The sequence below is a fragment of the Chlorocebus sabaeus genome, chromosome 19 (assembly GCF_047675955.1).
Source record: "Chlorocebus sabaeus isolate Y175 chromosome 19, mChlSab1.0.hap1, whole genome shotgun sequence".
Classification (NCBI taxonomy): Eukaryota; Metazoa; Chordata; class Mammalia; order Primates; family Cercopithecidae; genus Chlorocebus; species Chlorocebus sabaeus.
In genome coordinates, this window is record NC_132922.1 from 31388763 (window position 1) to 31413490 (window position 24728).

The following is a 24728-nucleotide window of genomic DNA, read 5'->3' on the forward strand; positions in this document are numbered from 1 at the left end:
GGTCCGGGGAGCAGCTGCTCATTGGTGACCGCAGCTCTCCCAAGGAGCCGCACGGCGACTGTGCCCCGGCCACTCTGCCCTTCAGTGGCGCCACAAAACCCTAGAGTACTTCAGGCCTCAGCACCAGGGGCCTGGCACAGCTCAGTGACTATTCTCTGTCTCAGTTTCCCCAAGTGGAAAAGGGGTGCTGCCGCCTCACAGGGTGGTGATGGCAGTTAGAAATTGTGGTGGGGCAGGCCCAGGGCCCAGCAGATGTGAGAGGAACATCCTCCTCCTAGCAGCCCCCCTGGGACCCTGCATGCCTCTTTTACCCCCGATCCCTGATCCCTGAGCTGGCCATGGGCAGAGGTGGCAGCAGGGATGAGAGAAGAAAGGAGACTGGATTTGCCAGCAGGGAGGGAGGGTGGCTCCCAAGAGAGACACTGGAGTGAGGCCTGGACAGAGGGTGGGACTCAGCCAAGCCCAGTGGCAGGACCAGCAGTCCCAGCATGCAGATGGCCAGAGTGGGAAAGCACCAGTGTGGCTGCTGGGATCTGGGGAGCCAGAGGGCACAGCCAGTGGTAGACAGGAAGGCCTGGAGGCCAGGGTGACTGAGGGAATGTTGGACACTGCTGTGCCCACCCAGGAATGGCTCAGATGGGACCCAAGCGGGTGCACCAGTCAGGTGCAGAGGCCAACAGGCACAGTGTGAGGAGGGCTGGCATCCATGGGGCTCCCAGGTTCCCCCAGCAGTGGGGGAAGGGTGAACTCCGTGCTCTCTGCTGGGCTCACTGCTGTGCAGGGAACTGGTGCCTCTGCAGCCAGAGGCCATTCATCAATGTCTGGGGAGCAGGGGTGCCTCTCCCAGGAGGGGCAGAGGGCCAGGGACACTGAGCAGGGGCAGCGTCTCAAGCACCTCTGCCTGAGCAGCCTTCCTAGAGGATGGGAGTAGGGACGCAGTCACTCACACGCCCTCCCTTGGTGCCCAGGTAACTGCATCCTGCCAGCATGGCGGCCCCCTGCCCACCACCGCCTCCAGACCCCCAGTTTGTCCTCCGAGGCACCCAGTCACCGGTGCATGCGCTGCACTTCTGGGAAGGAGCCCAGGCTCAGGGGCACCCGGTCCTCTTCTCAGGGTGAGTAGCTGCGGCCCCAGCCCCAGGCCACCCAGGGCCAAGTCAGGAGGTCGTGACCTAGCAAGGAGCCCAGCACTTGTTTGAGGGTGCTGGCCAAGGGGCATGGACTGCTCGTCAGCCAGGCTCGCTGAGCTTTCAGCGCCCACCAGACAGACACACTGTCCCTTGGGGGAGGCAGGGACACGCACACTCTTTGTTACAGACTCAGGAGCAGGCAAGACCACCCAGCATGCATTTCTGCGGCATGGCTCCCCCCACCTCCAGAGAAGCAGATCTGCCTGAGTCACGCCTAGAGGCTCCTGAGGGTCCCCCGCTGCCCTCTCTGGAACAGGAGCGCTTTGCCAGTTTGCCCCTTAGTTCATATTTAGAGCTGTCGGCTTTTCAGCTCTACCAGCCTAGATGCCCGCATCCCACAATGCGGCCTCCAGGCTGGCCCCAGAGCATTCAGCACACCCTTCTGCCCCCTGATGCCCTGCTCGGCTTGTCTGAAACAGGTCTCAGAGTGGCCTGGTACACGTCTGGAGCCTGCAGACGCGGAGAGCGGTCACCACCCTGGATGGCCACGGGGGCCAGTGTGTAACCTGGCTGCAGACGCTGCCCCAGGGGCACCAGCTCCTCAGGTGGGTCTCCAAGGTGCGGGAGCAGGTATGGCCTTCGGGAGAGTCAGAAACTCTCTGATGGAGGCCCTAGTGTCCATCACTGGGTGGCAGAACGGGGTGGGGGGACCAGAAGGGGCCAGAAGAGGGTCCGCAGCAAGGGCAGGGTGTGCAGGACCAGCCCCTCGTCGTGGGGAGGCAGGCAGGTCTGCCTCTGCGTCTCCACCATCTCCACTGGACCCTTCATGCTCCAAGCTGGAGCCAGGAGGTGCCAGCTGAGGAGGCCAGAGCTCCAGGGCTGGTGACATCTGAGGTGAGCCCAGGTGCAAGTTGGTGGGAGGGCCTTCACAAGGGCACTGGGTTGTGGCTTGGGAGACTGGGCAGGGGTGAGGGCATTTGCTGAGAGGAGGGGAATGGGACAAAGTACAGGCTCAGAGATGCAGGCAGTGGTCCCAAGGAGGGCCTCCCTATCCACTGCCCTTCCTGCCTGAGCCGTGTGCCCTGAGCATGGCAGGTCACACACGGTGCCGGTGGAGGCCCTGGGAACTGGGGGTTCTGGCAGCTGAGCCCTGGCCGTGTGTGTCCCTTCACTAGGTTATGACAATGCACCTGACTCTTCCCAAGAGGACCCAGCCCCTGATGTGCCACATATGGCTATGTGGCCGGCAAGATGGCAGCTGAGTGGCCGGGGGCGGGGCTTGGGCCTGGGCGTGTGATGCTGTCCCACAGCAGTGTGTTTTGTGTTTCTGAAGTGGGCGTGGTAGTGAGGACCATCTCCCCATCCAGTCTCCCCTGCAGTGTCTCCTATGGTTTCTGCCCCTGCAGTCTCCTCCCTCAGGGCCCCGAGCTCACGTGTGTGTTCTGTCCCCTACACATCACTTGGGCATGACTTGTCCAGACTGTGCCTCCGCAGGAAGGGTCCACAGAGGTGGCCTGTCCCCGTTGGTACTCAGACCCCACTGTTCTAGCCTCTGCTTAGCGCAAGGGCAGGTTTCTGGATGCCCCCACGGTTCACGAGCCCTTAGCCCATCCCGAGACAGTGTGACCCTACCCTCCATGACTGCTGTGCTGTCTGGCCAGGTGCCTGCTGGGAAGAGCCTAGTGAACATATGGGGATGGCTGTGGCGCCATTGCAGTGTCAGCCTGTGCCTTCAGCAGAGCTCGCCCTGGCCAGGGGTCCACATTGAGCCCAGGCCTCTCCTCAGAGGAGCCTCTGCCTCCATCCTGTGGGCCCAGGTCCCAGGGCCACCTCTGTGGACCCTTCTGCAGCTTGGTCTCCCATGGCCATGGCACCATCCTCCTGATGGGTGACAGAGCCTCATCCCGAGGTTACCTGGCTCACAGGGCCCTGCTCCACACGCTGGTGCACTACTGGGTGAGCAGGAGGTGGCGGGGGAGCAAGAGGGCCTGGCATTCCTGGTTGGGGAGATCCCATGTGCTGAGGCCCTGGAGGTCCTGCCTGTGAGTGTGGTGAGGGACAGTAGGGCTGGGTGCTGGGCAGCTGGCAGCAGAGCAGGGAGGGGCAGCCCCTGGGGGTTAGCCCAATGCTGGGTTCTGACATTACCCCCATGGTCTTGTGGAGGTGCTGGGGCTAGGACAACAGGCCGGAGGTAGGCCAGGAAGCAGCAGGCAGGGGCAGGTACTTGAGGGGCTTTTCTGCTTCCCATGGGGAGTGGGAGGGACAGGGTATGGTGGGACAGGGAAGGCCTGCAGGCAGCTGGCAACAAGTCCTCCTTTGGGCCGCCTGGATGCCGGAGCAGGCTATTGTCCTTGATCACAGTGACATCTGCCCCTGTGTGGGGATCGCTGCCACCAGCCCAGGAATCCTGAGCACGGGCCTGCTGCTGTCCTGGGATTTGCCTTGCTTCATATTCAGGGAACTCCGTGCCATCACCATCACGGCCCAGAACTCCAAAACCACAGGCCCGTTCTCCTGCTCTGGACTCGGTGCCTAGTTCATGGCACTGTGGAGTCCAGTCCCCGGAGAATGAGGCCTGTCTGGCCCCCACCAGTCTGCAAAACATGTCTGTGCCAGACTCATGCGGTGCCTACCACCTGGGAGATGGCTGCAGGTGACGGAGGCACCAGGGTTGTCCTGGAGAGCAGAGGCCCTGAGCCTGTGTGCTTGCAGAACCCTGGCCCTGTGTGCTTGTAGAACCCCCTGTGGTCGTGCCTGCGTACTGGCCAAGATGACCCAGATCCCCCACCGCTGGTGCAGGGGGCCTCAGTGTGGGTTTGGTCTTTGATTGTCAGAGTAGACTTCATTTCTACAACCCCACCAGGCCATGTGCATCGGGAGCTGCTGTTTGTAAGGGTCCTCCTGAGCTTTCAGCCACAGTGTAGCCCTTGGTGGTCCCTTGCGTAGGTGCCTCGTGGTATCAGGCTGTCCTGCAGACGGGAGCTGTGCCACGCCTGGTGGGCAGTCTGGGAGCTAGTGTTCGAGGGCGCCTCCCCTTCCTGCTGGGATGGTGCTGCAGTGGCCGCTTCCCAGGCAGGGCCAGCCACGGGTCAGGGGGTCTGTGGATGGAGACTGCAGGTGTGGAGTGCCAGGTGCGTTTGCACTGTACTAGAGCCTGTGGGCTGCCACCCGGCCTGCGCTCAGCTGTGTTTGGAAGCCAAGTCTCTCCAAGTGGCCCTTGAAGGAAGTGATGGCTTTCATGTTGATGGGAGGTGGGAGGACGCCCTCAGTCTCCCGCATGCCAAGGACGCACCTGTGCCCTCGACAGCCACCTCAGCAGGGTGTATTTTTATCTTTTTTCTTGTGAAGTATAATGTACGCACAGAAGAGCGCAAGACAAGTGTGCTCAGAGCATTGTATTATGGCTGAGTGGGCACCTGAGCAACCACCTTCCAGTCAGGAAGTAGAGCGCAGGGCCCCCGAGCCTCTGAACCCCGAGCTGCTGCCACCTGCTCTCCCTGGAGGTAGTCCCCTCATGCCCCAGGAGGTAACCCCTCATGCCTCATTTTTGCTTTATTTCTGAATATCTGTCTCTAAAAGGCATAGACTAGTTTCATCTGCTTTTTTCCTTGAAAGTGTGGAGACGTAAGGAACAGCATCTGTGTGTGACTTCTGTCACTCAGCTTTATCTCCGTGAGCTCCCTGTGTTGCACGTAGCTGCAGTCAGCTGTCGCTGTTTTCTTTTTCTCACTTTTTTTTTTTTGAGACAGAGTCTTACTCTGTCGCCAGGCTGGAGTTTAGTGGCGCGATCTCGGCTCACCGACTCCCTAGTTCAAGCGATTCTCCTGCCTCAGCCTTCCGAATAGCTGAGATTAGAGGCATGCGCCATTATGCCCAGTCAATTTTTGTATTTTTAGTAGAGACAGGGTTTCACCATATTGGCCAGGATGGTCTCGGTCTCCTGATTTCATAATCTGCCTGCCTTGGCCTCCTAAAGTGCTGGGATTACAGACGTGAGCCACTGTGCGGGGCCCCTAATGGTGTCTTTAATGAACAAAGGTTACTCATTTTAATGGAGTCGATTCAAGTCTGCCAGGCTTTCCCCTTATGGAGAGTGCCTTTGTGTCTTGCAGAGAGTTCCCACACCGAGGTCCGAGAGACCTCTCTCCATGTCTCCCCGGAGCTTTGCTGTTGTCCCTTGTAGGTCCATGGTTCAGCTGGAATTCACTACGGTCTGCAGTGAAGGCTCTGTGTTTCCATGTGGGTACCCAGCGGTCCTGTCTTCCCCCACCTCAATGCTCCTTGGATGGGGCAGGAAGCGGATCCAGGCAGTCAAAGAAGCAGGGTCAGGGGAGTGGTGTGGCAGCGGCAGCCTGGGAGGGCGGAAGTTGGTGAGAGCAGGCGGGCAGGGTCACTGGTTGAGCATGTCAGTGAATATCTCCAGGAGAACAGAGGCCAGGGTTGTCCCTGCCCAGAGAGGAGAGTTACAAACACGGGAAGGGGGAAGTGGAAAAGAACCTGTGTATTGTGTGTGTGAGGTTTGTGTATGGAAGTTGTGTGTGTGAGAGATGCCTGTGTGGTGTGTATGTATGTGAGGTGTATATGAGGTGTGTGGTGTGTGTGATTGTGTGTTGTGTGCATGCGTGGGAGGTGTGTGTGTGTTCCCTCACCTGCGTATGGAGGGGCCTGGCGGCCAGGGCATGCTCTAGCAGTGAGCAGGTGGACACCCAGGTCCTGGCTTCTAAATGCCTGTGTGTCCTGGTGGAGTGAGGGTTCCCTGGGAGATGGCAGATTCTAGGTCTGGACATCTCACGGATGGCCACATGTCAGAGGATTCTGAGCCAGCCTGCAGGGGCTCCCATTAGCCTAGGCCAATATGAGCACTAAAATGAATGATCAGAATTTGGGGTGATGAGCCTTTGAATACGATGGGTCCTGACCAGGCAACCAGGGTTGACACCCCCGAAGGTGGGCAGGGCACGTCGGGTGCCTCGCAGCGTGATGACTGAGGAGAGGCAGCAGCATCTGGTGTCCCCTGAGGAATGTGGGCCTGGGCCTCGTCACCAGGGAAGGAAGGAGTGCGAGGACATGAGAGAGAGGCAGAGACAGGGAGAGAGAAGGGGCCGTGCAGGGGTCAGAGGCAGCCGGGGCCCACAGCAACGCAATGTGTGCCCCGCGAGACCCCACACAGGCCAGGACGCCCCAGGATGACTGCGGGCTGTTGGGGCTCACCCTTGGTCAGGATGTGGTGGTGACAAGGCGGGATTCTTGGTGACAGGCTCACCTGTGTGCACAGGGCTGGGAGAGGCCAGGAGAAGCAAGGCCACTGCAGCAGGAGGCGTAGGGAGTCTTCGTGCTGTTCTCACAACTGTCCTGTGAGTTCAAAACTGATTCAAAATAAAAAGTTAAGCTGGGCCGGCCGGGCACGGTGGCTCACGCCTATAATCCCAGCACTTTGGGATGCCGAGGTGGGTGGATCACGAGGTTAGGAGATCAAGACCATCCTGGCTAACATGGTGAAACCCTGTCTCTACTAAAAATACAAAAAAATTAGCCGGGTGTGGTGGCGGGCGCCTGTAGTCCCAGCTACTTGGGAGGCTGAGGCAGGAGAATGGCGTGAACCCGGGAGGCGGAGCTTGCAGTGAGCCGAGATCACACCACTGCACTCCAGCCTGGGGGACAGAGCAAGACTCCGTCTCAAAAAAAAAAAGTTAAGCTGGGCACAGTGGCTCACTCCTGTAATCCCAGCACTTAGGGAGGCTGAGGTATGCTTGGGCCTAGAGTTCAAGACCAGCTTGGGAAACACCGTGAAATCTCGTCTCTACAAAAAAATACAAAAATTAGCTGAGTGTGGTGGCACCACGCTGGTCATCCTAGCTACTTGGGAGGCTGAAGTGGGAGGATCACCTGATCCTGGGAGTTTGAGGCTGCAGTGAGCTGTGATCCCCCCCACTGCCCTCCACCCTGGGCAGCAGATCAAGACACTGTCTCAAAGAAAAAAATGTTAAAGTTCCTGGAAAGACAAGTCAGTCCTCCGCTCCCCACAGGCGCACATGGATGCCCTCCCTGTGAGCGTGGTATGCAGCCACATCTCCCCTCCCTTGGCCCTGGCCCTCTTCATGCTGAGGACACCCCCATCTCGGCCTCCCTGCAGTGTCACGTTGAGCCTTGCTGCCTAGCAGAGCCCCGGGGGCTATGCGAGTCTTTGTGCTCCAAATGTCCAGGTACATTTTGATATCAGTTTGGCAGGTTCTCCAAAACCCCCGTGGAGATTTGCACAGGGACTGAGTTGCCCAGATCAGTCTTTGTGGTGCTGAGTTCTCTGGCGTGGACGCCGCACGCCGCACAGCCCTTCTGGCAGAACATGGGTGCATGATAATAACTGGGACCCAGACTTTGTTTCAATTTCTTCTGTTTGTCCACCAATGACGTTTCTGCTCCAGGATCCTCTGAGCTGTCACGTCCCCATAGTCCCTTCTGGGTGTGTGATCATTTATTTTCGTGACCTCAACATTTTGGTCTTTTTTTTTTTTTTTTTTTGAGGCAGGGTCTTGCTTTGTCACCAAGGCTGGAGTGCAGTGGTATCATCACAGCTCACATAGCCTCAATCTCCCAGGCTCAAGCAATTCTCCTACCTCAGCCCCCTGAGTAGCTGGAACTGCAGGCACACGCCACCAAGCTTGACTAATTAAAAAAAATTTTTTTTTTTTTTTTTTTTTTTTTTGAGATAGAGTCTTGCTCTGTCGCCCAGGCTGGAGTGCAATGGCCGGATCTCAGCTCACTGCAAGCTCCGCCTCCTGGGTTTACACCATTCTCCTGCCTCAGCCTCCCGAGTAGCTGGGACTACAGGCGCCCGCCACCTCGCCTGGCTAGTTTTTTGTATTTTTTAGTAGAGACGGGTTTCACCGTGTTAGCCAGGATGGTCTCGATCTTCTGACCTCGTGATCCGCCCGTCTCGGCCCCCCAAAGTGCTGGGATTACAGGCTTGAGCCACTGCGCCCGGCCTAAAAAAATTTTTTTTGTAGAGATGGAGTCTCACTATGTCAGCCGGGCTGGTCTTGAACTCCTGAGCTCGAGCAATCCTCCCACCAACACCTTCCAAAGTGCTGGGATTACAGGCCTGAGTCATAGCACCTAGCTGACACTTGGAAAGTTACTGCGCAGATGTTTTGTAGAACGCCCCTCAGGTTGGGTTTGTCTGATATTTTCTCAGATTAAGAGTGGGGTGATGGGTGTTGGGAAGAAACCCACAGAAGTGAGGTTTCTCATCCTATCATCCTGGCGTCCATGCTGAACACATGGGTCCCTGATGGCCCATGGCTTGGCGAGGACGACCCTGGTCACTGGGACAGGAAGTGTCTGCCTGACTCCACTGTCAAGGTGTAGCTTTTGCTTACTAGTTGCAGTCCACATGCAAAGGGAAAATGAAGCTCCACCTCCTGGGGGGAGGAGAGCCAAGGATGTGTGGCCCTGTGTTACAACCACCGCAGAAATTACTAACATCTGGGGAGTGTAGTCACAGCTACTCAGGAGGCCAAGGCGGGAGGATCGTTTAAGCCGAGGGGTTTGAGACCAGCCTAGGCAATATGCTGAGACCCTTACACTTTTGCCGGTGATTTTAGCATCCATCTGTGGACTCTGCCTGCACTAGTTATTACTGGGGTGTTCTCGTTTCCCTCATCCCTCCCAGCCATGGCAGATTCCTACTTTAATTGGAATATAAGAAGCTGGAAGGAAGGTTTATTCCTTCTTCCTGATAAATAATACACATTCACTCATGAGGATGGACTCATGCAGTTTACTTCTTTCTTTGAGCTAAAATCTAATACCACCATGATTTATTTGATTTCTCAGATTGTTCCAGTTTCAGAGCCTGTGTCCTTCTGACATCCCCGATCCTTTTTTATTTTTATTTTATTTTTTGAGACTGGGTCTCCTGGAGTGCAGTGGTTCAATCATGGCTCACTGCAGCTTCCAACTCCCAGGCTCAAGCAATCCTCCCACCGAAGCCTCCTGGGTAGCTGGGTCTACAGGCACACACCACCAGGCCTGGCCAATTTTTGTGTCTTTTGTAGAAATAGGCATCTCACTGTTTTGCCCAGGCCGATCTGGAACTCCTGGGCTCAAGCAATCCTCCTGCCTTGACCTCCCAAAGTGCTGGGATTTTAGGTGTGAGCCACCACACCCAGTCTTTATTTTATTTTATTTTTTATTTATTGAGACAGAGTCTTGCTTTGTCACCCAGGCTGGAGTGCAATGGCTCAATCTTGGCTCACCACAACTTCCGCTTCCCGGGTTCAAACAATTCTCATGCCTCAGCCTCCCAAGTAGCTGGGATTATAGGCGAGCGCCACCATGCCCAGCTGATCTTTTTGTGTTTTTAGTAGAGACGAGGTTTCACCATGTTGACCAGGCTGGTCTTGAACTCCTGACCTCTCAGGTTATCCACCTGCCTCGGCCTCCCACAGTGCTGAGTACAGGCGTGAGCCACTGTACCCAGCCTTATTTTATTTCTGAAGCATTTCTCACTGCCTGGCACTATAGGATGCTTGAGACTAACATCTTGGTTTTCCTCCACTCCGTCCTGGAGTCAGCCATTTCTCCAGAGCCCTGGTTCCTGTCTTTGGAGAACAGGATAAGAAACCAAAACGTGGGCCGGGCGCGGTGGCTCAAGCCTGTAATCCCAGCACTTTGGGAGGCTGAGACGGGCGGATCATGAGGTCAGGAGATCGAGACCATCCTGGCTAACACAGTGAAACCCCGTCTCTACTAAAAAATACAAAAAAAAAAAACTAGCCAGGCGAGGTGGCGGGCGCCTGTAGTCCCAGCTACTCGGGAGGCTGAGGCAGGAGAATGGCGAAAACCCGGGAGGCGGAGCTTGCAGTGAGCTGAGATCCGGCCACTGCACTCCAGCCTGGGTGACAGAGCGAGACTCTATCTCAAAAAAAAAAAAAAAAAAAAGAAACCAAAACGTGGTGTTAGGTGTGGTGGTCTCAGCGGACAGCAGTTCGAGGTGCCTGGCTTGCAGGGTGTGTGCTTACACACCCGTCTGCACTCATTTCTGTCTGTGCATCTGACCACTCGTTGCTCGTCTTGACTTTACAATTCCAATTTGACTCCGCCAGCCCATCTCTCCCTGTGCCTCTCTGTCACATCTCCTTATGGTGAGACCCCGGGCCCGTGAGCCACCCCTGGTTTCCTCATCTGTTCTACCAGGTGTACGCATGGAGAGGATCCCTAACTGTAACCTGCACTCCTCTGAGAAACTAATTCACCCACGGGAGCAGTTTCTGCACAGTTATTTTTGTCTTCAACCTCATAAGCATCTAGTCATGAGCACTACCCCAAAACGCCTCAGGTTGGCTCTCTTCTGTTCTCCCCCTTGTCAGTCTGCAGTCCTTCCTGGGGGCCTGGCACCCTGGGTGTTTGCTGGTTTTAGGACGTACACAGTGAAGTTTGCTGTCTGTGCTGTGCAGCACTGCAGGCTTGGTGTCCCCCACCCCGGGGCCATGCTAGGCAGCTGTCGGTCCACAGCCTTGGTCCGCTGCATGTCCTGGCCTCGGACACTTTGGTGCTGGCTCATGTGTCAATGCCAGAGCGGTGAGGCCCTTCCTCAGCTGAGGCTCCCGACCTGCGGTGATCCAAGCTCACAGCACCTGCTCTCTGGAAACGTGGCCTTGCCTTCCTTCTGCCACAGGGGCCACGGGAGCTGACACTTGTCCAGGGGAGTCTCAGGCCTGTCTCCTCTTTGTCTGGCAGTCAGGGCCGAGACCTGAAGCTGTGCCTGTGGGACCTGGAGGAGGGCAGGAACGCTGTCGTGGACTCCGTGCGCTTGGAGAGCGTGGGCTTCTGCCGGAGCAGCATCCTGGCCGGGGGCCAGCCGCGCTGGATGCTTGCCGTGCCAGGGAAGGGCAGCGACGAGGTGAGAGCCAGCCCACCTGAGGCCCCATGTTCTCCAAACAGCTGTGCTCATCCTCTGCACTTGGTTAGGAGGCGCCTGCGCCCACCCACAGGACCCCATGGAGCTGCCCACCCGACGGCAGCTCCACCGGCCGGGGCTGGTGCACAGCCAGCTAGGCCTGGGCCTGTCCCCTCGGGGTGGCCCTGCTGATGAGCCATCCTCCTAGGGCAGAGGGAGAATCAGGAGGCATTGGGGGAGGGGCCGGTGTTTTGGAGGCCTGGACACCCAGCACAGTTCTGCACATGGAGGAGAGCAGCGTGGGATGGCCATGCATGGAGGCCCGAGGACGGCAGGGGAATGACTGCTCAGGCCCTGAGGACCTTAGACCCACGTGGGAGGAATGCTCCGGGGCAGCTGGCAGGAGGCGGTGGGAGAGAGACCAAGGCCCTGGTGAAGTTGGAGGCCTGGGGAGGGCCGAGCCAGGGCAGCAGGGAGGGTGGTGTCTCAGGGCACAGAACCAGGGCTGGGATGGGTGGGTGCAGGCACAGGGTGGTGATCACAGTCCCCAGGAGAAAGGTGAGCTAGGGAACACCCAGGGGGATGGGGGGTCACCAAGCAGGGAGGCCACTGTTAGGTGGAACTTAGGCCAGAATGACTAGAGGTGTTGGTAACACAGGACTGGCCCAGCTGGACAGTGGTGTCCACACCCCCAGTGGCACAGGAGGCAGGGTCTGCCAAGGGAGGGGTGCCCAAGATGTGCAGGGAGGGTGTCATAGTGGTGGAGGGCATGGCTGGAGGCTCAGCTCATGGGGGAGCCGAAGGGAAATCGGAGAAGAGCCTGTGAGTGGTGACTGTCCCGCCTGGTGAGTGGGGCGTGGTGGCCCGAGGGCAAGGCGTGGGGAGGACATACCATGGAGTAGGGGTCACACACGTGGGGGCTACTGTCCACGCCCACTGCCAAGTCCTCCCCATTCCCTGTGCCCCAGCTGTCTTTGGGGCTGGTATTGGGCAGGGCGGCCCCCACGCACAGTTGGGCTTGGCCTCTGCCCAAGGAGAGTCGTTCTGTCTTCAGGCAGATCCAATACATAAATAATGAGATAGGAACAGGCATTTATTTGTTCATTGCATTTAAATAACCAATTAGGAGCTACATACACTTTTCTTGCCAATCTGCCAAAAACCTGTTACAAGTTGTATTTATGTCAGAAAGAGGGGTGTGCTTCCTCCCCCGGGACCCAAGGTCTGCAGACCCACAGGAATGCCGCAGGAGTTTGAGTCAGCTCTTCCCTTGTCCTGCTGTCCTCCATGCGCTGGTCTCAGCCACCCCCAGGCTGCCAGCCAGCACTTGCTCAGCCTGCGCTGCCCCCGGCCCCATGTCCCCTGTGCTCAAGGCTGTCTAACCCTCCCCCTGGCTTTCGGCTCTCCCCGTGGGGCAGCATCTGTCTTTTCCGGGGGCAGCCCGTGTGGAGACCTTGCACATCCTGGGAAAACAGTTGCTCTCCACGCTCCCACCTGGAATCTGTCGGACTGGGCGGGAGAGAGCCTCGCTGGCCTGCGCCCAGGCAACGCCCAGGGAGCCGCACTCCCACCCCACACGGCCGACTGGGTGGCCACACTTGCCCAAACCTAACATCTTTCCTTTTGGAAACAAAAGTTGCAGTCAGGTGCCAGGCAGAAAGCTCATGGGTGTCTGTAGGAGGCTCCAAGTACAGGCGCAGGCAGGGGCGGCCCCGGGCTGAGGACCCAGGCCAGGTGGACATGGTGTGTAACTCTGGTGCTCAGGTCCAGGGCTCACCGCTCCCCTGCACCCAGGATGTGGTTCAAGGCGCTGCCACCCCCGCTCCCTCCTGCAGCACCCAGAGTGGGGCATCAGGACTGCCCTGGATTCTGCCCTCATCGCACCCCACCATCATCTTTTGCCCCTGCCCTCACTGGCCTGCTCAAGTCGTTTGCCCTTGACGTCCCCTCACTCTCCCCAGAGGGGTCTTTTTGAGCCCAAATTGAGACAGGCCCTCCCTTGCTGGGGACTGTGTATGGCTGTGTAGGTTGTGTGGCCAGTGCCTGCCTCCTCCACAGCCCTCCCCACCCCACAGAAGCACAGGTGTGCTCAGGGCAGCTCCTCCTGCCCCTGGCTTAAGTCCCTCACCTCCCCACCCTATTAACTGCTGGAACTAGCCCATCCTCCTGATATAGCGACAAGAGGAGCAGATCTTATTTTAAGAAATCTGGCACAGAGGAGTGCAAAAAGTAGGAAATCATAGTCCCAGCTACTCAGGAGGCTGAAGCAGGAGGAACCCAGGAGTTCGAGACCATCCTGGGCAACACAGTGAGATTCCATCTCTACAAAAAGTTAGCTGAGCCTGGTGGCCGCACACCTGTAGTCCCAGCTACTGGGGAGGCTGAGGTGGGAGGGTTACTGGAGCTCAGGAGTTCAAGGCTGCAGTGAGCCGCGATGGCACCAGCCTGGGTGACAGAGTGAGACTCTGACTTTAAAACAAAACAAAACAAAACTTCTCAGTTTCATATGGGGAAAACAGGTCGTGAAACGGGAAAAGTTCCCTCATCCCCTCCCAAGGCATACGATGGGGGCGTGTTCCGCTTCCTCAGTGCCCCACGCCTCAAACCTCTAGGGGAGCACACGGACAGGCAGGCTGTGAGGCTCCGGCTCCACGGCAGTGTCTAGGGGTGAACATTTACAGCTGAAGCCCCAGTGGGTGTGTGTTACAGGCTGCTTTTTCAGTTTAGCTGTCCATAGGTGGCTTGTACTAGTCAGCTCAATTAGACGCTTGCCTTATTGCAAGGACAGAGGGCTTTCAGTATCGTGGGTTCTTGCCTTGGTGTAACGGAAGAATTGGATCACACGTGAGCTTGGAGAATGAGTGTAAGGTTTTACTGACTAGAAGTAGCTCTCAGCAGATAGGGGAGCCAGAAGGGAGATGGTTTTCCTCTGGAGTCAGTCCGCTTGGTGGCCTGGGCTGTCCTCCAACTGCCCGGCCAGATTCCACCTCGTTCTGCTGGTCGATGGCCTGCCAGCATGCCAGCCTCTGTCGGGGTGCTCTTCCACTGCCGTGCTCCCCTCGACGTCCTCTCAGCGTCCTCTCAGTGTCCAGCTGCTTGTGTCTCTGCTTGCTAGGGTCTTGGGGGTTTTTATAGGCACAGAATGGGGGTGTGGCGGGCCAGGGTGGTCTTGGGAAATGCAGCATTTGGGCATGAATGCAGGAGTGCCTGTCCTCACCTAGGTCTGTAGGCACAGGCCCAGGGGTGGAGCCCTTGCCAGGGGACTTCCCTTCCCAGCACTTCCCTGCCCCTCTCCCTTATCATTTGGAAATGTGGGGAGTGAGTCACATAGTGGCTCTCCCAGCCACTCTCCCAGACCCTCCCCGCAGCCCTGATGGTGGCTCTCACAGACCCTTCCTGAAAACAGCAAAGGGACAATGGTGGCAACACCCAATGACAGCTTGCCGCTGCTCCCTTAGCTGGGATCATGGAGGCGGCACATGGGTCATAACTCTGGTCCCTGCAGGCCACCCAGGTGCCTGTAGCTCTTCACACAGTGGCCATGCTGATCCTAAGAGGAGAAACCCTGTCCCGGAGTTGCTGTTACTTGCAGAAGACAAAGAATGGCTAAGCCTGCCCTGGCTTCTCCTGGGTTCTCCATGTTCTTCTGTGCCAGGCTCAGTGGCGCCTCGTCTTGGTTTTTGGATGTCCTTGTTCCTGTTTTTCCATGTTGCTAGAGCTTCTCCTTGAGGGGTTTTTCCACAAGGAATCCTTGGTGTCCACGGAGACCTCTGTTTTACCCTCCTGCTTACCATTTTGGCCGGCTTTGGAGTTCAGGCTCGACCACCTTCCCCAGAGCTCGCAGGCCTGGTCTTACCGTTACTGAGCCTCTTGGTTCCTGACTATAATCACCTCTCCCATTACTGAGTTCTTTTTTTTTTTTTTTTTGAGACGGAGTCTCGCTCTGTCGCCCAGGCTGGCGTGCAGTGGCCAGATCTCAGCTCACTGCAAGCTCCGCCTCCCAGGTTTATGCCATTCTCCTGCCTCAGCCTCCCGAGTAGCTGGGACTACAGGCGCTCGCCACCTCGCCCGGCTAGTTTTTTGTATTTTTTTTTTAGTAGAGACGGGGTTTCACCATGTTAGCCAGGATGGTCTCGATCTCCTGACCTTGTGATCCGCCCGTCTTGGCCTCCCAAAGTGCTGGGATTACAGGCTTGAGCCACCGCGCCCGGCCTTACTGAGTTCTTTTTTGCCCCCTTCATTGTGTTGCTCTCTTTGTTCCCCGGGGACCTCTTCTGTCAGATGGTTGGCTCACCCTGAGGCCCCTGGTTTCTGGGCTTGATGGGCAGGAGGCTCTATTTGTGTGTGCAGGTGTGTACATGTTACCCATGCGTGTGTGTGTGCATGCATTTGTGTGGGGTCTAGAACTGTGAGCCATCCCTGGTGCTGAGTGGGGCAGAAGCCCTATGTTCCAGGCTGAGCTCCTGGTGCTGAGTGGAGTAGAAGCCCTGCTGTCAGAGGCTGAGCTGCTGTGGGGGCCCCTGGCGAGAGCAGCCTGCCCAGGAAGTGCCGTGGCCCTGGTCCGTGTACTGGAGGTGGGCGCCTCTGCAGAACTCTGTAGCTGGAAGGACTGGGCTGTGGGCCTAGCTCTCTGCCCTGCCCGGAGGTGACCTCAGCACACCCCCAGCATGCCTGTGACAGATCTGGGATTCAGACTTGGGGTCCCGGGCCTGTTCTGTGTGGGTTAGTGAGGGCAGCAAGCTTCTCACCCACACAGGCACAGGCCCCTAAGACACAATCCCCCTGCCTGGCTCAGGAGAATAGAGAGGCCAGAGACCACTGGACCAACTGGTATGATTTCTGCCTACTCAGAGCCCCTAGCCTCGGGGGCTCGGACTCCTTGTGTGTAAACTGGGTGATGCCCCATGTATGCCAGGCTCTGCCCAAGGTGACTGTGCATTGATGTTATTGCCATGTTATCGGTAGCTCATTCCAAGTGGTTCCTGTGTAAAACATGCACCAGGAAGGAGAAGCAGACCGAGGAGAGAGAATCGGCAGGCTCTGTCAGGGGCCGGTGAGCTGCTCTCGCTCGCACCTGGGGAAGTTCAGGGCTGACTGAGCCTCCCCAGTTCCCAGAGTGAAGGCAGAGGGTGCAGGTGGACCTGGATTCCAGCAGAACCGCCTGGCAGTCTGCTGCTTGTGGCCTCGGCCATCCCCTGACCTGGCTGTTCAGGAGATGGGTGATCAGCGGGCCTGCACCCCACAAGCCAGCACGGCACGTCTCCCAGCCCAGGTGTAGGAGGGCCCTGGCCTGTGTTCAGGGGACCTGGAATGCAGCCTTGATGCACAGGGCACACCGGGGTGCTGGGGGAGCCAGGTTTCCAGGAGCTGCCCTCAGAGGAGGCACATCACATTCATTTCTCAAGTGGGTGGCAAGTCCCTAGGTGCTCCTAGGCAAGTCTTAGAACCATGGCTGTGCCTGAGATCACTCATAGTGGTTTGTATGTAAAGCCTGCACCAGGAAAGAGAGACAATCGGCAGGCTCTGTGAGGGGCCAGGGAACCGGCCTCCTGCTCAGCCTGCGCGGGTAACGTCGGGAGAGGCCGGGACAGCTGCCAGGCAGTGACCCGGGAATGGTGCAAGCGTTTTGCAAGGGCCCATGCAGCCTAATTAGGAGCCTAGGCTCCCAGGTGACCACGGGGAGGGGCGCAGACAGAAACTCACAGCAGCCCTGGTTAATCGCCTTAAGAGTCTCTTGTTTGTATAGTGCAGACTCGACTTGGCAACGGCCCAAATCAACTTGTTTTCTTACTGTCAGGTTCAGATTCTGGAGATGCCATCCAAGACGTCAGTGTGCGCCCTGAAGCCGAAGGCAGATGCCAAGCTAGGCATGCCCATGTGCCTGCGGCTGTGGCAGGTAAGGCCCCGCGTGCACCAGCCACGCCCTGCTGGCCACGCCCACGGCCATGAGTCATGCTCCATTCAGGATCTGATTTATCGTCAAGCCACTCAGGCAACTCTCCCCCCACCCCCCGCCGCAGGGAACCTGTGCAGCTGCCTCAGTGTCCCCATGGCCCTCTGCTTCCCACTGCTGTAAGGGGCCTCCCAGGAGAGGCCTGGCTTCAGCCAGCAGCGGTGGCAGCAGGTCCTTGTCCTTTGCAGGCTCAGGTGGGTTCACCCCGCAGCCAGTGGTGCCCTCCAGTGAGCAGTGAGGAGGGGACAGTGGTGTCTGCCAGCGCCTCAGTACTTGGGCCCTGCTTAGGGCAGGGCGGGCCACGCTGACTAACTACAGCAAGCCTGCATGTCCCCGCTTTGCTTGGAATTAATTTTTGTTACTTCTTTGCCTCTTAGAGGCAGGAGTGGACTTAACACAATGACATTCCCTGAGGCCGCACTTGGAATTTCTGATCCACGAACACTTCCTTCCTTCTCAACTGTTTTTTGTGGTTAGACAGGGTTGGAAGGCATCAGCCGGGGCCCAGGTTGGGATTGCTGGTAGGGACTCTTCTGGGCCAGCTGCCTCCATGCAGCACAGCTTCCTTGAGGCCAGCCTCCTCCCTCATCACCCTCCAGGCCAGGTGTAGCTGCCCTCCTCGGGGCTGCTCATGTCTAGGGCTGCAGAGCAAGTGGTCCCATGCATTCACTTGCAAAGAGCCCCTTAGCCCTGAGCTGCCTCAGAAGCCCATGGTGAGGGGTCACCGGCAGCACCCTTCCCGGGGCCCTAGGTCATGCCAGGCACCCTCCTCCTTTTCTTTTTTTTTTAGATGGAGTCTCACTTTGTCACCCAGGCTGGAGTACAGTGGCGCCATCTCGGCTCACTGCAAGCTCCACCTCCTGGGTTCACTCCACTCTTCTGCCTCAGCCTCCCGAGTAGCTGTGACTACAGGCGCCCGCCACCACGCCCAGCTAATTTTTTGTATTTTTAGTAGAGACAGGGTTTCACTGTGTCAGCCAGGATGGTCTTGATCTCCTGACCTCGTGATCCACCCGCCTTGGCCTTCCAAAGTGCTGGGATTACAGGTGTGAACCACCGCGCCCGGCCCAGGCACCCTCCTTTTCTGTTCGACTCTGAGAACTGCCCTGGGCTGGGCCTTTACCAGGAGGTGACTCTGGTTCACTGCCTCTTTGACCTCCTCATGAGAGCAAGACTGGACGGGCCTGTGCAGTTGGTGGGTGTCTGCATGCCCTGCAAGGCCCACCAGGACGGGCACCCCCAGAGGCCCTGCCCCCAGCTTTTCTCTCTCTCCATGTGACCAGAAAGCAGGCGCCCCTTATTGCAGTCAGCTTCCCCCTGTGGTTTCTTGACTAAGAAGGTTCACTTGGAATTTGGGGTCTCCCGTGGGCTGATCCTGTCGTGCTACTTCTACGGCTGTGGCCTTTTGGGGAGAAGCCCTCACGGGAGGCAGGGCAGCTTCCGGGGGGCTCACCTGGGATGATGAAACTCGGTGCCAGCAGGTTCACAGCCGGGCCACAGGGACTGCAGCGGAACCTGGGTCATTGGCCTCCACGTGCCCAGACAAGCCTCCTCCAAGAGCTTGACGGGGGTTCTGCTGGGAGGAAAAATGCCCCCCAAGGCTGCAGCCCCACAGGCACTGGGCAGGGCGTCCAGATCCTGGGAAAGGGTGTCCGAGGCTGCACCGCTCCTGTTCCACCCCTTGGGAAACGTGGGTCATTGCACAATCATGTAAAATTCCAACAGAAAAATGCATAGAAAGGGATGTACAAACTTGTTAAGGTAATTAATGTAGTTGACAGAGGACAAATCGCGTTTCTGTTGGTGATGGAGATCCAGCGTGAAGCATTCCGCTAAGAAAAGCCGACATTAACTCCACATGTTCCCTTTTCCATCCCCAAGCCTGAGGGTCGGGTTATAATTTGTCAATCCAATTGTGGCACAGTGGCTTGACTTGCTATTTTTTTTCTGAAACACTGAGAGTTTTCTTTTCTTTACTTTTTTTTTGGGGGGGGCAATCTCATTTTCATTTTTTATTTATTTAAACATTTAAAAAAAAGTTAAATCTTTATTATATTCTTATTTTGCTCCTTAAAGCAGCTGACCTGCAACATAAGAATAATTGTTATTAATATATAAAAGATCATGACCTACGTCAAGCCTGAGGCAGTCACTGGCACAGCCCTCAGGGCAAGGGCCCCTCCAGCCAGCCCTGCCCTGCTTCCTGGAGTATGGTGCATTGAGGGCTTCCCACGGCCCCCGACCTGCTGTGTCCCTCTGGGGCTGCCAGCCAATAGGAGGGGTGCAGAGTGAGGCCTGGCCTCCAGGTCTCATCTGCAGGCAGGGAGAAGGCAGAGAAGAACAGATCTGGGAGACTTCAGATCCTCTCCCCAGCAAAGGTCGGGCAGCATCAAGGCTGTGGGCACCGAAGTGCCCCAGCCACAAGAGGACTGCCCTGCCTGTGGTGTCTGTCACTGGGGAGCGGCAGGGACCAGGGGCATAGCAGAGGCTGGCAACCACAGGGCAAGCCCCTCCAGGCCAGGTTGGCTTCTGCTCCGGCCACCCTGTGGCACCATGGCAGGCAGGTCAGTCACACACACAGTCCCTGTGCTGGCCATGGCATCTGAACTCAGAAGCAGTGGCTTCACACAGGCGCTAGGCTCGGAGACTGCCAGAAGGATGTCAGTGACGGGAGCAGCCCCAGGCAGTCTCAGCTCCGGCAGTGGAGGACAGTGCCAGGGAGGAGGGTGGCACAGGCTGGGAACAGGCACCGCCACAGAGCACTGCCTGAGGGGAGCGGGTCCCATGGGGAGAGTCTTTGGAGTCAGCTTCTGGGGCTGGTCTGCATTCCTGGTTGGGATGCGGAGTGTTCCCAGCTGCTCTCACCTGGCCCTCACCCACTCTGAGTTCAGACACACCGCTTACCAGGGGGAGGCCCTTCCAGGGAGCCAGGGCTGCCTGCAAGGAGCTCCTGTGCAGAGGGCGTGGCACCCATGTCAAGGAGGAAGGTACTGTGGGTCCTGCACGCCTCATTTCCCAGCAGGTGATCTGAAAGGTGCCAACGTGGAGCTCTTCCCGGGGATAAAACAGCACACGCAGCAGCATGGCCAGGGCTTCTGCAGGGAGGGGCAGGGCGCTGAGTACACTCGGGGGCCTGGGGCAGCCCTGCCTCCCAGGGACAATGTGGACTCTGGCAGCAGGGCATGACTTGGGACGAGGCCTGGGAGGAGATGCCCCGGGAGGAGACGCATACTGCCACTTGCCTCCGCCCGGAGCCTCACTCTTCTCAGTTTCGTCTGCGTGAACTCTGTTATTAGAACCCAGCGGTTTAACAAGTCTTTTCCAGGGACATGTATGAGGACCACTGGACCAGCTCTGGCCTCGGGTTCACATGCCCACATCCTGCAGGGCACAGTGACTGTCCTTCTGTCCCTGGCCTGGCCATCCCCTCCACGTCAGGGCAGTTGGCCTCGGGCTCCGGGCCTGGCTTCCCTGGAGCCCTGGAGCCCTGGTCCTTGTGCTGTTTGAGGACTCAGCATCCCTTTGTTAGGTACACACACCCTGGTGCCTTCCGGCTCCCCCAGGTCTCCTTGCTCAGCCATGCCAGGTTTCTCTGGGCTGTCATTCTTGGTGCCGGGGACTGACGGCTGTGTCCCCAGGGTGATGCGGAATCCTGCAGCGCTCTCCTCCTGCAATTATTCCAGAGGCTTAACAAACGAGGCGTCTGCCCAGGGCTCGGAGCCCTCTGACCTGCGCCCTCATTCATCACGAGAGCTCGGGCAGCTCGCGCCAGGCTTCAGGGGTGGGGGCTTCAGCAGCCACATTGACAAAGCACAGAGAGTTCATTTTTCATGGAGATGGAGCTCACGGTTTCTTCTGGCTGGCGGCTCTAGACAGGTGACCAGCCCCAGTGAGCAGTGGCCACACATCTTAGGCCTGGGGAAAGGAGGCAGGAGGACAAGTCCCTGTACATGGGAGAGGTGGAGAGGGTTGGCAGCACTCACAGTGGCTGGTGAGTGCCCAGCATCACCCCTTTGGGCAGAACCCAGGATAAGCACATGCAGGTGGCAGGGCTGGTGAGAAGTGGTACAGCAGTGGGAGACCTCGGGCTCTGCTCTGTGCCCTCCGCCCCTATGTCCTCGGGTTGCCCTAAGGGCAGCCGTGCCAGTCCCGTGCTGACAGCATCAGCCATCCAGGGGCTGTACAGGAGGGCACTGGCGGTGCAGAGCTTCTGAGCTGTGGCAGCCACGTGGAAGACACGGGAGACAACCCCAGCCAGCAGGAGGGGCAGGAGATCTCCAGAGCCCCTTCTCTCCTAAAACTCACTGAAGTCAGAGTCCTTCTAGGAGCTGACTACTCTGCTGTTCCCCGCAGGCCGACTGCAACCCCCGCCCACTCCTTCTGGCCGGCTATGAGGATGGATCGGTGGCCTTGTGGGACGTTTCTGAGCAGAAGGTGTGCAGCCACATCGCCTGCCACGAGGAGCCCGTCATGGACCTTGACTTTGACTCCCAGAAGGCCAGGGGCATCTCGGGCTCCGCGGGGAAGGCGCTGGCTGTCTGGAGCCTGGACGGGCAGCAGGCTCTGCAGGTCAGTGCGCCAGGCCCTGGGCCTCATTTATCCTCCTCTGCACTAACAGTCTGATAGGCTGAAACAATATTTAGGCATGAAGAGGAGCTGTTGCAGATCCCTGGCTAATTAATCACTTGGAGGCGGGTGCAGGGGGGCTGTCCATGGCTGGCGCAGGAAGAAGGGGGCGTGGGCGCTGGCAGAGTGTTCACATGGTTTGGGTTTCGCCCAGACCTCGGGTTCATGCCATTACATCTTGTCCATCTAGAGAAAGGCACGCAGAGTCCAGGAATACTCAAACCCCTTTGTGAAAACTCAGAGGAATTTGGTCAGTAAGGAACTGATTAATCAAAAAACAAAAAAAAAACCCAGTGTGGAAAACTGCAAGGAGCTGTGGCCCCCGTGGTGGTCTGGAGCTGGCCCGAGGGAGGCCGTTGCTCACGGGCAGTGGGAAAGCCCAGCAGGAAGGCAGGGAGGCCTCAGGGCTGCCTGGCGGTTGCTGAAGATCTTCCTGTGGTGTCTCCTGGGCTCTCCTGGCTGGCGTGGCTCGAGGGGCACCATGGTGTCCCTGTCTGGGCCTGTGGCTCCAGGGCTCAACACAGGGTAGCCTGGCCTACACATATGGCCCCATTTGGGATGGGAGGGATCGGGTCAGGCTGGTGGGAGCAAGGGGAGCCTCCTGTCCAGGTCTCACTCTGGTGCAGGTCTCGGGGCTGCAAAGACCATGGGGGATGAGGTACTGGGTGTGGCCTGGGTACATCCTGGCTTCTGGGGGGTGGACAAGGAGCCCCCATTCACCAGAAGCCTTGGAAGCTGGAGACTTACCCACAGCCAGCAAGTGGCCTGATTGCCCAGTCTCGTGGGTGAAGGGCCTCCAGGGGGAGCTGCATGTCCCGTGAGGTGGCTACTGGCAGAAGCAGCAGCTCCCATCCTCACTGAGGACATGGCCTGGGGCTGCACTTCTCTGTGGGGCTGTGGTCCAGGCTGTCTGTATGACAGGAGGTCACAGGGAAGGCATCCCTTGGGCCCCCCAGGCGGGGCAGACTTGCCAGCAGCCCCAGCAAGCCTGCTGCGCCTCACGCTCGCCCAGCCCTGGCCCCTGTGGGGCGGGGAGGGCTCACCTCGGGTCCGTCAGGCCCACTCCTGAGTAGGCACCACCAAAGCCTTTGAAGCACATGGTGGAGCTGCGAAGGACGGGCGCTGGTGAGACCGGGATACACAGAGGGGCGGGGTTCTGTGAGCAGCCCCAGTGCCCTGTGGGCATCACCAACCTGTGCGGGCGCATGGCAGACTTGCAGGAGAGCTGTGTCCATCCATTGCCCATCCGTCAGCTGTCCTGGGGGTGGGGATGCAAGTCCCTGCTGTAAGCGGCAGAGCTTCTCGTGTTTCCCCGGGAGGAAGGGTCTCCTAAGGCCTAGTGGGCCTGTGTGATGGGTGGATGAGAGTCATCATGATGTCCATTCTTAGCAGCTAGAAGCCGAGCTGCTCCGGGCGCTGGGAGGCTGAGCCCCTCTGGGTGCTGGGTCTGCATATCTGGAAGGGGCATCTCCCTCCCACTCCCTCCTCCTCAAGCCGGGCAGGGACCCTGCAGGGCGCCCCCATGGGGTCCAGTGTTCACTTGGCACTGGCTTGTCCTTCACCAGTCTGACAGTAAAGGGCTGAAGACCCAGGCAGCTTCCCTGAGAGCCCCCAGAAGGCTCTTCCCTGCAGTCCCCACCCCTGCGCCCAGGACCCCGGGAAGGGGCCCTCCTGCCGTCCTGGCGCAGATCTGCCTCATCTCTCCTGGCGTGCTTGGGAAACAGCTGCTGGAACTTAAGACTGTAATTTATGGGGCACGTTCCAGTCCAGAGATGAACTTGACCGGATTGATGAACTGAAAAGTTAAAGCAAAAGGGGGACCAGGTATTAATGAATTGAAAAGTGAGAGCAGAAGGGAGAACCAGGAACTGGAAGTGGTTGGCGTGGCTGTGGCGTGCTGGGCAGGGCATCAGCCTGTGGTGCACATCAAAGGAGAAGCGCTTCCCCTACTGAGCCCTGTGTTGCATGGTCCAGAAGGAGGCCTGGGAGGGGACAGGTGACCCCAGGGACAGGGGACAGGGAGCTGTGTTGCATGGGCCAGGAGGAGGCCTGGGAGGGGACAGGCGACCCCAGGGACAGGGGACAGGGAGCTGGAGAGGCTGACATGCCACCCTCTGCCCAATGTCACGTCTTAACATTGATCCTAGAGGCCCTGGAGACTGCAGGTTCTGTAAAGCCCGGGCCTCAGGGAAAGCCTCTGGGGGCACTTTCAGAGGTGAGCTGCCTGAGAGCGTTCTTGCCGCCGAGAGCAAGCAAGGTGACCAAAGGTCCTCGGCACCCACAGGTGTCCTCACCCACCGCCTGCACTGTGACTCCTCGGCCAAGCTGCACTGTGGGCGCAGCTGTGTGTCCCTTGCACCCTCCTGCCGAAGCCTCTGATAAGCCAAGATCAGTCTCCCCCCAGCGGGTGCTGGGAGCGGAGACGCGAATGAGGTTCCCGGAGCAGAGCATGGGTAATTGGAACCAGATGGTGGCCTGGCCGCGCCACGCATTCCTGGCACCTGAAGTCATGCGCTATGAGAGACACTGGTGGCCAGAGATCCTTCCTGGAAGGGCCAGGTCCAGGCTGGGGCTTGGCCAGGGGCCGCGGTGGTGACGAGGAGGCTGCCCACATCAGGATGCCACCTGAGGGTGCCCTGGAGGCAAGTGGCAACTGGCGCCCTGCCTTGCTAAGGTGGCTTTCCCACGAGCCGTCGCAGTTAGAGCCTGCATTGTCATCAGATACAGGTGGTACGCAGGCCCTCTCCCTCCCACATTTGGGGTAGCGCCCACAGCCTTGAAGCGGGGACTGATTTACAGCCAGCCATATTCTGAGGCCTTTAAGTAATAATGAAGCTCCCCTACTCCAGACAGCCCTGGCCTGGGAAGTGGACCAACCGTGGCTCTCCCATGAGACACAGCCAGGTGTCCCAGCTGCGCTCCCATCTGCACAGCAGTGGTGGCTGCTGCCGCCGTCTGCCAGAGGCTGCCCTTTAGAGGGCAGTAGCAGAGCTGCTGGGCAGCCAGGAGGGAGGCCAGAGGGCCCTGGGTCAGCTCCCCGTGCATCGCATCAGGAGGAGAGGCTTGTGCAGGGCATGGGCATGGTCCCACCTGCCATCAGGAGCACAGTAGTGCAGGGCCC

General features: G+C 58.3%; 1 protein-coding gene across 1 annotated transcript in view; it reads left to right on the top strand.

Annotated features, from left to right (window-relative positions):
- GNB1L (G protein subunit beta 1 like) overlaps positions 1–24728 on the top strand; it is a 69950-nt gene that overhangs the window by 34592 nt on the left and 10630 nt on the right. The window contains exons 2-6 of the mRNA XM_007975034.3: positions 969–1115; positions 1610–1735; positions 10869–11031; positions 16826–16924; positions 21335–21550. Coding sequence (XP_007973225.1) covers positions 988–1115; positions 1610–1735; positions 10869–11031; positions 16826–16924; positions 21335–21550 — 732 coding nt within the window. The 5' untranslated portion in view covers positions 969–987. The remainder of the gene's footprint in view (positions 1–968; positions 1116–1609; positions 1736–10868; positions 11032–16825; positions 16925–21334; positions 21551–24728) is intronic.